At 40.3% G+C, this 14,492-nt stretch overlaps 1 protein-coding gene across 2 annotated transcripts in view; it reads left to right on the top strand.

Moving 5' to 3' along the window:
- The window catches only part of rptor (regulatory associated protein of MTOR, complex 1), a 464,636-nt gene that overhangs the window by 142,674 nt on the left and 307,470 nt on the right, over window positions 1–14,492 (top strand). For both annotated transcript variants that reach the window (XM_068058405.1, XM_068058406.1), the window contains exon 6: window positions 8,844–9,019. In XM_068058405.1, coding sequence (XP_067914506.1) covers window positions 8,844–9,019 — 176 coding nt within the window. The remainder of the gene's footprint in view (window positions 1–8,843; window positions 9,020–14,492) is intronic.

Raw genomic sequence — 14,492 nt, forward strand, 5'->3', positions numbered from 1 at the left:
TGTACTTCCTCAATAATTCAAATACACCTTGAACCCTTTACTACCAAATGACAACTTTCTTGTACTCAAAAGAGTAGAGACAAACATTCCTCACATTATTGCACATGTCCAGGGTATAGAATTCTATACTTTAACCTTAATGAATGAAACATGACATCCACCTTTCTTTGACATTAAGATAAAATGACTACAGTTAAGACATTTTTCTAACGTTTATAATCTATGGACTGCCATCAAAAGCTGCTCTAAGTAGTGGTTTGATGGATGTTTTAATTTGTTCTGAGTGGGAGAAAGTCTCATTTAAATTGGAAAGCTCTAATTGTAGGTGCTGTGCGGCTATTAATTGTATTCAGTCACCAGTGTCCTTTAATTCAGTATCCAGGATAAAAACTATTCTATTACCCTAATATATTTGCATAATATATATGAAAAACATGCCCAACTCAAAAGGTTTATACTTTATTTAACTTCATGATAAAATAATGAGAAACCTTTGTGCATTTATCCTTTTAAGTTTGGTTTCATTTTGCATTGTACAATCTTGAAGTCAGTTTTGCTACGGTATAGACGACGAGAACATTTAGTGATGGCATTTTTTCCTATCTTCTGCTGACTTCCTCTTTGCCAATTTTCTGTCCTCTTGTACTGATGACATAGATTCCTTGCTGGAGTGTAATTTCATGGGTACGTGTCAGGCGTGGCTCAGTGGGTAGCACTCTTACCTCTGAGTCAGAAGGTTGTGGATTCAAGTCCCACTCCAGAGACTTGAGCACAAAAGTCTAGGCTTGCACTCCAGTGCAGTAGTGAGGGAGTGCTGCACTGTCAGAGGATGAGATGTTAAACCGCGGCCTCATGCACTCTCAGGTGGGCGTAAAAGATACGTGCCTGTATCTTGAGGCAAAGCAGTGGAGTCATTCCAGTTTCCAGTCCAATATTTATCTCTGTCAATATCTAGTCATTATCACGTTGCTCTTTGTGGGAGCTTGCTGTTCTTAAATTGGCTGATGTGTTTCCTCCATTGCAACAGGGACTACACTTTGAAAATTATTCATTTGCTGAAAAGGGCTTTGGAATTTCTGAGGTTGTAAAAGGCACTGTATAAATGCAAGTCTCTCTGTTTCTTCTGTGTTATACTGATATGGATGTTGTAATTCAAATTTGTTCTGTACAGTGGATATAGAGAACTAGCATTTGACTGCAAACGAGAGGTGCAGAGGAAAGAATGGCATCCAATAATTAATATGCTGAGCATTGTTTAAGCCTTCGGCTGACCTAGTTTCATTACAGTTTTACAGCCTGTCATATTTTAATTTCTTGTAACTGTCATGCTAGGCCCCCACCTGCCAAGAATGAGGCACATTAATTTTGTGATGAACATTAATTTTAAGCTGTTACTGCAGTGAAAAAAGGTCTTAAGCAGATCAGTCGTGGCTGGAAAAGATATTTGTATATTAACAGTGTTTGGAAGGACAAAGCAGCCATTCCCTGACCCATTCAACCCACAATGGACTTTTGATCACCAGATGTTGAAGGTGGGGGAGCTCGCATTCCAGGTTGACTGCTAAGATAGCCGAATACACAAACGGACATGGTCAAACCAGCTAGTCACATGACTAACCTGCTGGGCAACCTAAGTTTTTTGAATTTGTACAAACCATTTGGGCAGAAAGCAGAATACTCCTGGACTGAGAAGATCTCTCCTGGCTGGTTTGCCACAACCTTTCCTTTCTGCCTGCTCCCATCTCTTTCTCACAAGCTTCTGAATCCACTGAAGCCACAAGAACCCCAAGAGAGAAAACTCTCCTACAGCGAACAAGGTTTAAGAAGAATACTGGGGCCCAACGAAAAGCAAGATCTACCTGCATCAAGGACTCTACAGTAAGCTCGAAGACCCATAACAAAAACTCTTCAGATTTTGCCTCAAACTTTTCCACTTTATTTCTTCTCTTTTCTGATTATTTGCATGTGTGAATCGCATATGCATGCTAGCGTGGGCGCGTCGTATATCCGTAGGCATCAACTGAATTAGAGTTTAAGTTTAATAAATTTAACTTTTCTTCTTTAAACCTAAGAAAGCCTGTTTGTACTGTTGTTTGCCTTATAATTGGAAAATGGTGAACAAGGATTCACCAAGGGGGAGCGTAAACCACAGTGTGTTTAAAAATAAAACTCTGTTGCCGTAAGACCAGGTGAAGGCTGAAAGGGAACCCTAGACTTCTTTCTCACCTGGTCGTAACAGTAACTCTCAGATTTTTGAGTTGCATTTTGTTAAAAATAGTGTATAGGAAGCAAATATGAATCATGATGGTAACGTTTGCTATGTTGATCAGTGCTATATGCTTATAAGGTTAATGCTATCTTTTCCATTTTGGGCCTGCTGTTTGCACAGGAGCACTTTAGAGTTACAAATTATGACCTATGATCCTAATAAATTGGAGTGATTTTGCAATAGCCTTTTTCTCAAATCTCTCTTATTCAAATTTTGCTAAATTTTATAAGGTGTCAGCCTTGGTTCAGTGGTAGGACTCTCCCTTGAGTCAGAAGATCGTGGGTTTGCGCCTCAGTCCAGAGACTTGAGCACACAATCTAGGCTGGTCTTTAGTGCACCACTGAGGGGTGCAGCACTATCAAAGGTGTCATTTTTTGGATGAGATGTTAAACCATGACCTGTTGTCCCTCTCCATTGGATGTAAAAGATCCCACGAAGAGGAGTTCTTAGGTGCTGGACATTATTTATCCCTCAAATAACACCTAAAACCGGATTATATGGTCAAGATCACATTGCTGTTTGTGGGAGCTTTCTATGTGGAAATTGGCTTCCTCATTTCCTAATTTTACAACAGTGACTACATTATCTGTAAAGCACTATCCCATAACTTTATAAATCTATTTTGCTGAAAACTGGACAGTGGTTTGATCGAAACTGCAACACAATAGGTGTCGGGGTGGGGAAGCCTAGGATTTTAGAGCTCCAGTTGTGAAGCTTAGTTAAGAAGTTATCCATAATATTAAAACTTATTTACATGACATATAACCAACCTTCAGATTAAGTGTGTACCAATTCTGCATAACTCTTAACTCTGATCTTATAGACCAATGATAGATTCTTCTCCTGATGACTGATGGATGGGCACTTAGACCATGATGTTACAGGTTTAATCCTTGGTTTATGCTAAGATAGCTGATTTCAGAGAAAAAAAACATTAGAGATGTTCAATTGTAAGTAGGTGCAAAGATGGATGAGATTAAGATACTTGAGGGTTGAGGTTAGATGGTCAAATGGCTGTTTCTTGCCCTTAATTTTTCTTGTGAATACTGATATTTGTGAAAAGTCTGATTGTATTCTGATATTGAATTTCCATTATGTTTAAACCCCAATTAATAAAGGGTGTTTTCTTTGAAAAATGGGTTTGATCAATTCCATAATGAACAATGATGCATGAATCATACTGTTCCAGTAATCTAGTATTAAGCATCAGATCCTCTCTGGAAATAGAATGCATTTGATTACTTTTGCATTGTGTGTTTGATGAAACATAAAGTACTCATAATTTCCTCTGAGAAGCAGTATTCAGCTGAAGCAATGCATATTTCATAGTCTTGCAATTTATTTATAGAAAAATATTCTATGAACGCAGGGTTCTGCTGCAAAGCTTGAAACTTCTGCTAGCTTCCAGAATTGACTGTGAAGTTGAAGAGCCACAAGTATGCCAATTAAGCAAATTTATTTCTTCCTCATGAATATTTGCTTTGCATAGGAATTATTGGCTTGTTTGCTCCGGGCATAGAGTGCATTGTGGGATTCCATGGCCTAGTGACAGCAAAAGACACTGATTGAAATTAAAACAGTAAACACACTTGGTCTTGGGGAAATGTGTATGTGTTATAAGCCCAAGATTTGTGTTTTAGGTGAATAATCAGTGCAAGAAAATCTGGTAATGATCAAAGATAAAAGTATATCGCAATATCATAATTTACAATATGTTCTGCTGCAGTGTCATGCTATGTTCAGGACAGATTAATGGCTTGAGGTGTTCAGTCCACTAGTAGTTAGAAAACATGATGACATCAGTAAGTTGTCAGCCATGGCTCAGTGGTAACACTCTGCCCTCTGAGTCAGAAGGCTTGGGTTAAAGTCCCATTCCAGAGGCTCGAGCATGTAATCTAGCCTGGCACTTTTGTGTGATATTGAGGGAATGCTGCACTGTTATAGGTACCATTTTTCAGATGAGCCACTTATTGAAGACCCTGACTGCCCTCTCAGGTGGACGTAAATCATCCCATGGCACTATTCAAAGAAGAGCAGGGGCATTCTCCCCATGTCTTAGCCAACATTTATCCTTCAATGATCACCAAAAACATGTTGTTTATTTTATTGCTGTTCATGGGAGCTTCCTGTGTGAAAATTGGCTTCCGCGTTTCTTACAACAGTGACGACACTTGGAAGACAAAAAGGCTGTAAAGAGCTTTGTGATGCCCTGAGATAGTAACAGGTGCTATGCAAAATGCATATTTTTTAAGTTGTTATGACCGAGGCGGGAGCAACGCACTGTCAATTCAGTCCCTTCACTCCACCCAACCGGAAAACAGCCAAATTAAACAGACTAGTAACACCCGAAATAAAACAGACCAAACCAGGTATCTTCAGGCAACAACAACTTAACTATTTACTAAAACTAAATCTTAAACACTATTACGATAAACCTATGTCTAAAGACCTTATAACTTATTTTAATCTAACTCTCCCATTCACAGATACATTCAAAAATAACAGTAGTTAACCGGTTTTTAAAAGTGGTGTTTTTAAAAAGTAGCTGCTTAAGAATAAAAAATAAATCTTTGTGGGTTGTCTTCCTGATGGCTGAGGTATTCTAATATGGAAATAGTCAAAGGCCACTCGAAGTCTTCCACATGGATTTGATGGAGTTGTCTGTTCTTAATAGGCATTCAACTCTTTGGCTGCAGTAGGCATCAACAGTTCCTTCAGCGATATGAACAGTCTCTTGAAAGATGAAGGCTTTTTTTTCTTTAGGCAATTAACTCAGCCCGTAGCTCCCTGTAGAATTTTTACTGAGAAAATAGGCAGCTTTCTTCTCTTCAGTAGCATGCCTCATTGGTGAGTGTCTCAAAACTAATTGGTTCAGGCTGATTTTTGCCAGTTTTACACACAGTTAAGTGGAAACATTATACCATGTGACCCCTCTCTATTCTGCTTTCACCTAGGGTAACAAGTGCAGCTTCTGGCACACTGTGCCTTAGAAATTTCAGAACTTTCTCTCAAAGGTGCACTGTTTTTAACTGTCTTAAAGGCACACACTGTTTTAATCTGAGGAGACAAAAGAAACAAGTCTGTGACAAAGTGCAATTTAATTTAACTAGCCATTGGCCATGTTGCTAGCCCCATAGGCACTGTGGAAAGAAGCTCCCTTTGGGTGGTTTCCTGAGCTTCCTAAGGCAGCAGTGCCACATGATAGTCAATGGAGCTGCCTTTGAGGGGCATACCAGCAGTATAAATGTGTCACAAGTTATTGCATTTGAGATCGAAAAGCTGTCTTATTGCCAGTTATAACAATAAATAATCCCTATCCAAAGGGTGACTGTGACATGGTATTTTTTTTCCTTGGCATGTGGAATGAGGATTTCCACTACTGGAAGATTCTCCCCACTCGAAAGTTGCTAGCCTCTCCATCTTCAATGACGACCTTGTTGAGCCAGAATTTGAAAAATGTGAATAGGTTGTGAAGTTGTGTTGAAAGTGAGAGTTATGGTCGGGGGAAATGACAAAGCTGTTATGGCAACTTGTATTTATGTAGCGTCTTTAACATAATAAAACAGTTGGGTGGATGGCCGGCACAGACACGGTGGGCCGAAGGGCCTGTTTCTGTGCTGTATAACTCTATGACCTCATGATGCTTCACAGGAGCTTTATAAAGTGCAATTTGACACACAGCTACATGAGATATTAGGGAAGATGGCCAAAAGCTTGATCAAAGAGGAAGGTTTTAAGGAGCATCTTAAAGGGGGAAAGAGAAGTGTAGAATTTTAGGAGGGGAATGCTGGAGCTTAGGGCCTGGGCAGCTGAAGGCACGGCTGCCAATGGTGGAGCCAGTAAAATCAGGGATGCTCAAGAATCCAGAATTAGATGAGTGGATATATCTGAAGGTTGTGGGGTTGGAGGAGATTAGAGATAAAGAGGAGCAAAGCTATGGAGGGATTTGAAAACAAACACGAGAATTTTAGAACGGAGGTGTTGCTTAACCGGGACCCAGTGTAGGTCAGCGAGCACAGGGGTAGTGGGTGAATGGGACTTGGTTATTACTTTTCATTTGCAGGAAGTGATAATCTGTAAATATGTGAATAGCCTATAGGACAGATTAATAAGTTTAGTGCCTGAGCTGCAAACCTTGGTGGTGGGGAAGCTTCTAGAAATGATAAATTGGGACAAAATTAATTGTCACTTGGACAAATATAGGGTAATTAAGGAAAGCCAACACAAATTTAAGGGCAAATCATGTTTAACTTGCTTGAATTTTTTGATGAGGTAACAGAGGGTTGATGAGGGTAATGCTGTTGATGGACATGGATTTCCAAAAGGCATTTGATAAAATGGCACATAATAGGCTTGCCAACAAATTTAGAGCCCATAGAATAAAAGGGACACTAGCAACATGGATGCAAGATTGGCTGAGTGACAGGAAACAGAGTAGTGCTTAATGGTTGTTTTTTGGACTGAGGAAGCTTTATAGTGGAGTTCCCCAGGGGTAAATGTTTGGACCCCTGCTCTTCCTGATATGTATTTGTGACCTAGATCTTGATATACAGGGCACAATTTCAAAATGTGTGGATGATACGAAACTTGGAAGTATTGTGAACTGTGAGGAGGATAGTGTAGAACCTCAAAAGGACATAGACAGATTGATGGAATGAGCGGACAAGTGGCAGATAAAATTTAATGCAAAGTGTGAAGTGATTCGTTTTGGTGGAAAGAATGAAGGAAAAGAATATAAAATAAAGGGTGCAATTCTAAAGAGGGTGCAGGAGCAAAGGGACCTGGGTGTATATGTGCGTAAATCATTGAAGGTGGCAGGGCAAGTTGAGAGAGTGGTTAATAAAGCATACAGCATGCAAGGCTTTATCAATACGGGCATAGCATACAAAAACAAGGAAGTTATGTTAAACTTGTATAAAACACTGTTTCAACCTCCGTTGGAGTAGTGGATCCAGGCCTTTAGGAAGGATGTGAAGGCGTTAGAGAGGGTGCAGAAAAGATTCACGAGTATGCTTCCAGGAATGAGGAATTTCAGTTACGTAGATAGGTTGGACAAATTGGGACTATTTTCCTTAGAGAAGAGAGGGTTGAGAGGAGATTTTGTAGAGGTGTTCAAAATCTTGTGGGGTCTGGACGGAGTGGATAGGGAAAAATTGTTCCAATTGGTGGAAGGATGGAGAACCAGAGGGCACAGATTTAACATAATTAGCAAAAGAAGCAATGGCGACGCGAGGAAAAACCTTTTCACGCAGTGAGTGGTTAGGATCTGGAATGCACTGCCTGAGAGTGTGGTGGAGGCAGGTTCACCTGAGGCATTCAAGAGGGAATTGGATTGTTATCTGAAAAGGAATAATGTGCAGGGCTGTGGGGAGAACGTGTGTTTTGTTTCATTTGGGAGTTTTCTTTCACCTTCAAAATTGAGCAATTTGGTTGCACTCATTTAATTTGTTGATTTTTTCCAAATTTTATCCTCCAAATATATGAAAAAGTTTCTATTTTGAATAGCAGTTATCACAGTGAACCTCTGCTTATCTCTTGCCTTCACCCTCTCCTATGCTTAGTTCTACTAGTGTTGCCTCCTGTTAAAAGCTCTTATCGTTGTCTAATCTGTATCTAGAGATAATAAAAATTCAAAGTATTTTTCAAGCATGTATGTATACATGTAATTACGTTGTCCTAGGATCTGTTCTGATCTGCAGCTAAAATTTAGCTAGCTAGGAACTGTGATGCACTGAATATTGTTTCAAATCTGTAATGAGCACACTTTGATAAATAATCCTTAGGATGCTGAATGATCAATATAATAATACGAACAGCTGGGCTTTGTGTGTTCCCTGTGCCTGCAGCAGAGCAGATTAGAAAGTAGGGCAGAGGGCAACTTTTTACTAAATCATTTATGTGAAATTTTAAAAAGCCATCAAAGAGAAAACAAACTGTAAGGTTCAAAATTTAAGGCCCGATTGCTCGTTTACTTCTGTGTTACGCTAACTAATGGTACTGGGTTTCAAAAAATGCTTGTGTCACAAAATTAGCACACACTGACCTCCATGGCTCCTGGAACCCCATGATGTTAGTAGAAATAAGACCACTAGAGAGTGGTTCCTTCATTGTCTCCTCCTTATCCAGCAGTAGGTACTATTGTAAGAAGGTTTTCACAATGAGTAAGACTGAACTACACTAGTGTGTATTGCAAACGAGGCTTGTAAAAATCCTGCATGACCTATGTCATATGTGTGATGAAGCAATTGCATGTGTGCTATATTGATTTGCAAATTCTGCATGGTCATCAGCTTGTTAAATCTGCTTATGTAGATTTTACCATAAACACTGGGAATACATTTGTTTTGCATAACCATAACTGGATTATGTAGTGCTATTAACAAGGTGGAGATCACAAGTTGTCTTGAGACTTTTTGTATCATTTCATTTGAGTTTTTAAAATGCTCTAGTATGTTTAGTATAAGATTATTAATATGCAGTTTGTACCATGAATGCAAATACTTACTTTAAAGCCATTGAGTTCTAATTATTTCTACCAGTCTGAGAGTTTTGAATAATGGCCTTAATCTTTCAGGTTGCAGCGATCAATCCAAATCATCCACTTGCACAAATGCCTTTGCCACCATCAATGAAGAACTGTATCCAACTGGCTGCCTGTGAGGCCACTGAGCTTCTGCCAATGAACCCAGATTTACCAGCAGACCTTTTCACTTCATGCCTTACTACACCCATCAAAATAGCACTGCGCTGGTAAGTTTCACTCTCGTTAATGATGCCATTTTATATTCTTTATTTTACTAGTTGTTAAAATTTGGGCAACAAAAGGTTGGGCCACACAAATGCGGATCTAATTATGAAGGATAAAGGTATGTTGTAAATATTAAATGTTTTGTTTCTTTTTACAAATTATGGTGGAAGCAACGATGTGGATTTACTGAATGAGGATATAGAACAATTTGAGATAACCTTTGTAAAGAAATCAGTTCCAGAAAGAGTAATTTGCAAAACTAGAGGTGGGTACATTTCTGGCACCTGACAGGTGCACTCAAAGCTGCTAAAAGTAGTCAGAAGAGATGGCAGAAGCTCTGACCACAATGTTTCATTCCTCAGATATCAAAATTGTGCCATGAGACTGGTGGGTCATAAGTGTGTAGCACCTTTTGTCCAAAAAGGAAGACCAGTTAGTCTAATGTTATTTATGGACCAATTGTCCTTTGGGCTTACGATTGAGTGTCACAAGACAAAGTCACCCTCATCAGTGCTTCCGCAACTACCTTAGACTCTGAATACGAAGTGATAGAAACCTTTTATTCCAATCTAGGTACAACTCTGGCAGCTGTACCATCACAGTCAAAGCTCGTACTGCTTGGTGATTTCAATGCCAGGGTGGGGAACTACCATGCCCTTTGGTCCCCATTGGAAAGCATGGCGTTGGGAAGTCCATTCTCCCTGGTGTATGTCTCCTTACTCTGTGCGCTGAGCATAATCTTGTGGTCGCTCTCACCCTTTTCCACCAAAACAAAAGTTACAGGACATCCTGGGATCCTCCAAGTTCGAGGCACTGGCACTTAATAGACTATGTGATAGTCAGGATCAGAGATTGAAAAGATGTGTGCAATACATGTGCTATGGTTACAGCCAGTGAATGCTGGACAGACCATTGACTCATTCATTCAGTATTGGTGCTTGAGGCAGCCCCCAAAAGGAACAGACGGCTGCCAAAGCTACGGAGAGAGTTTGATATTTCTGGTATGTCAAATGATACCAAACACGAGGAATTTCAATAACAAAAATCAATTGAAAACTGGTATAATGGGTAATCACCCCATCAAGCAATGTCCATGATGACTGGCAACTATTGAAATCTATCGTTGCTCATACATGCCAAGAAATCCTCGGACGCACCACTAAAAGACATCAAGACTGGTTTGATGAGAGCAATACAGAAATATGCAAATTCATTGATTGTGAACAGAATGCATTCCAAACCTGGCAACAGGATCCAAGCGTCACAGAAAAGAAGCTCGCCCACTGACAGCCAAAGCTGAAGTTCAAAGAAGAACCTGCAATTTGAAGAACAAATGGAGAACAGAGAAGTCTGAGGAAATTCAGCTGCTCACTAACATGGATGTCATTTTCAAGGCAGCCAAAGTGATCTATGGACCCTCAACACATGGACCAGCACTGGTAAGGTTTAAAGATGGCAAGACTCTCCTCAAAGACATGGACAATATCAACACCCGCTGGAAAGAGCACTTTGTAGATTACTCAATCACAACACCACAGGACATCCACCTACTGGAGAACCTCCAACAACATAAGATCAGAAGTAAGCTAGACAATGATCATACGCTTGACAAAATGATAACTGCTGTCAACCAGGTGAAAAACAACAAAGCTTCTGGTCCTGACAATATCCCTGTGGAAGTACTGAAGCAAGGAGGAGACATACTAATCTCTTGGATACTGTCCTATTTGTGAAGTTCTGGCAGAATGAAGAAATTCCAAGTGACAGAGATCCCATGATCACAATATTCATGAAAAGAGACAAGTTGAACTTTATCAACTACCGGAGCATAGCATTGCTTTCAACTGTTGGCAAACTCCTATCTCTGATATTTCTTAATCGCCTCTCGCCAATTGCAAAGCTGATCCTTCCAGAGTCCCAGTGTGGTTTCTGACCTGCCAGAGGAACAACCGATGATCTTCACAGCACGCCAACTTCAGGAAAAGTGCAGGGAACAGGACATCCCTTTGCATATGGCCTTCGATCTTTCAAAAGTCTTCGACTCGGTGAATCGAACTGCCCTTTGGAAGGTTCTGCAGCGATATGGATGTCCAGCTACGTTCACAAAAGTTATCTGTCTCCTAGATGACAATATGCAAATAACAGTACTATGCTGTGCCTCGACGATAGACCCCTTCTCTGTCAAAACAGGTATCAAACAGAGGTGTGTTGCACCAACACTATTCCCGATCCTTCTTGAAGCAACACTGCGGCTTACTACTGACAAGCTTCCCCCACCCCCCCATCCCACTGTTGGTAAAACTTCCAAACCTGTTTGTGAAGAAGACACTGACCAGGATGCTTTGGTGGAGATTGTTTATTACTTGCCACAGAGCTTACTTCTGCACTCCTAACACCACCCACAGCCAGTGCTGGCTGGCTCTTTAATTGTATTCAAGTGACACCCAACACCTGTTCACTCTATTATCTTGAACTACCAGGTATTTATCATCCATTAACAGAACTTCAGACCCTAGCTGATTCTCCCTCTTTTAAATAAAAAAAAATAAATTTTTTTGTAGCTTAGATTATTTATCATTAACTTTCAACAGCACCAGCCATTAACATGCTGTATATTCTCCCCTTTAAAGAAAAAGCGATCTTATGAAAAAATTTACACGCTTTCCTAACTGATCATAACACAAGACCTCTGAGGCCATCCAATAATTTTTTTCGCACAAGCACCTCTCTTCATGAAACAATCCGACAACTGATGACTTGCGTCGACCCATTTTATTTTGGAAATTTCTTTTCTTTCCAACATTTCTTTTATGCTCGTGAGATCAATCCTCAACCTCTTTTTCGTGACACTTTTTGTCGAATGGACATTGTCCCAGAGAGAATGGTTATGTATGTAGCATTCTGTAGGCAAACTTTTTTCTGATTTGCCCCTTATACAAGAGTTCCTCTAAAATACTCGATAAATACATATCCATATCTATTGCTTTTATCAGTGTAAGTATCTCAGCAGCTAAGGTGCTTTTAACTATCCTCTTTATTTTCTTCGATTCCCAGGCTAATGGACAACATGTATCATTTCTTCCCACCAAAAATATAATGAACCCTGCTGTGCTCAAATAACCATCGGGCAGATTAGCATGTGAGGCGTCATAAAAAGTGATTAATTTCATTTATTCTGGGTCACCCAATGCTGGAAACTTGAGTGTAAATTTGTTAGAACTCAGTCTCTTCAATGTCTTATTTGCTTTCAGCAGCTCCCCAACAGTAACATGTTTCAGCAAGGTGCTCAATTCTAACACATCATAGCAAGCATCTGGCCTAGTTTGTGTGCACAACCGGTTCAACTGCCCGATTAAGCTCCTTAACTGGTCCACTTCTTCCTTGGTTGCAGAGTCTTCCTTTTGTGAGGATCTGGCCTGATTTATTGGGATCCTATTAACATTCTCTAGGTAAGACTGTTGATTTAGGGTTACCGCCTATATATTTAGAAGCTCCGGAAGCCTGACTTTCAATTTTAAATTCCTGCAGAACTTTATCGACCACAAATTTCTAAAATGCCTCAGATCCTCCCCACAGAAAATTGTCCACATGCATCAAGAAAATGCCTGCTAGTTTTTCTTCATAGTACCAATAAAACATTGCCGGATCCACTTTTAGTTGAATACAGCCAGCTTTTAGTAGGATAGATCTGACTGGAAAAATACCACACCCTGGATGCATCATTTAGGCCATAAACACACTTGTTTATCTTCCATAATTTCCCGTCTATATCTCCAGCTTCTTTTGGTGGCTTTAAAAATACTTCCCTTTGAAATTTCGCCCCTTGCAAAAACACTGCTTTGATGTCAATGAACTTGCATTCCCATGAGTGTGTTGCTAAAAGGGCTAGGAAAATCCTCAAACTTGCTTATCCTGCTGTTGGGGAGTCCACTCTAACTTCCTGATCGCCTAATCATTCCTCAAATCCCCGAGCTACAAGTCCAACCTTCGCTTTATACGTTCCATCAGGAAGTACTTTCTCTGTACAGATTCATCTATGGAATAATGCGAGTTATCCTCTATCTGGCACCTCTGTGTATACGCCAAACTCTCTGCAACTGTCAAGCTCTTTTTGCTTGGCATCCTTTATTAATTTACCATCTAACTTGTTAGTAGCCACTGGAGCTTCTCTATCATAAGGGCTCCTACTTCTTGTGTTGCCCCTCGCCTGCTTTCTCATCCTTGCTCTTCTGAAACCACGTCCCCTACTAGAGTTCCTATCCCTTTCTGGCCTACTGCTACTTGACCTGTCCTTCCTCCAACCAGCCTTCCTTTCACAAGTTTGTGACCTTTTCCTTGGACTATGATCATCTTCAGGTCCACTGTCTGACCTTCCACTATGTTTTTTGGCCTTCCACATTTTCACTTCCTTCTGCCAATCTATAGGTTTGATATCCTGTCCCTTGTCTTGCACATTCAGCCAATGTTTGTATTTCCCTGTGGCTTTTCCTGCCCTTCCTATAATGGTGGCTTCCCTCCATTCACTAGACCTTTCTGACATATATGTCACTCTAGTCCCAACTTTCGGGAGTTGACTTTTGGGATAAATGGCCTTATCTGGATCTTCACTATCACTTAGTCCACTCAGTCAGCCCATTATCTGCCACAGTCTGTTGCTCGCAAAGGTCCGACATATGTGCATGCGAAGTACCTGGTGCATCATCAGTATCCATCATTTGTTCAGATTCTGCCAATGTATTACCAGTGCCAATAACCTGAGAGGAATTTACTCTAATGGTTTGGGTGCCATGTTGCAAAATCACCCTTTTGCCATCAGTGCCAATAATTTTTCCTCGACCTCTCCATTCTTTCTGCTCTTTTCCTTTGTAATACACCATATCCCCAGTATCAAAATTCTTTTCTGATGGCCTGATCCGATGCCTCAAAGCTCTACTGATTTTTTCTGAACCCACTGCGTTAATAAATGCTCTTGTCCCTGCATGCATGACATTCAAATGTTCTGCAAAAATTCAACTAATTGTAGTCCCTCTAAAGCCGGAGGATGATCCCGCATTATCGAAGGCATTTTCGGATTCCTGCCATAAACTAATTGATGGCATGTATTGCCCACGCCAGAGCTGTAGTCAATTTATAATATGGCTGTTCGGCTAAAATTTTTCGAAGCATTTTGTCAATCACGGCATGATCTGCTGCCGTGTGCATTGCTACAATATTCATTTTTTCACATGTACTCCTGAACTCCTCATTAGCAAATTCTCCTCCATTGTCAGTTAGAAACCTAGCCGGTGCTCCCAGTCCCGTTCCTATCCACCTTTCCATTATCTTGTCCACTATTACCTTTTTGTCTGTACTATAAATTACTGTTGACAGTCTGAATCTAGTCGCTACATCTATAAAGTGTATTAGAAAAATGTTTGTCTTTATCCCATGCCTTCAAGTCCATCGCTACGGTTTCATTAAAGTCGCTTGCTAATG

The sequence above is a fragment of the Heterodontus francisci genome, chromosome 26, assembly GCF_036365525.1.
Source record: "Heterodontus francisci isolate sHetFra1 chromosome 26, sHetFra1.hap1, whole genome shotgun sequence".
Lineage (NCBI taxonomy): Eukaryota > Metazoa > Chordata > Chondrichthyes > Heterodontiformes > Heterodontidae > Heterodontus > Heterodontus francisci.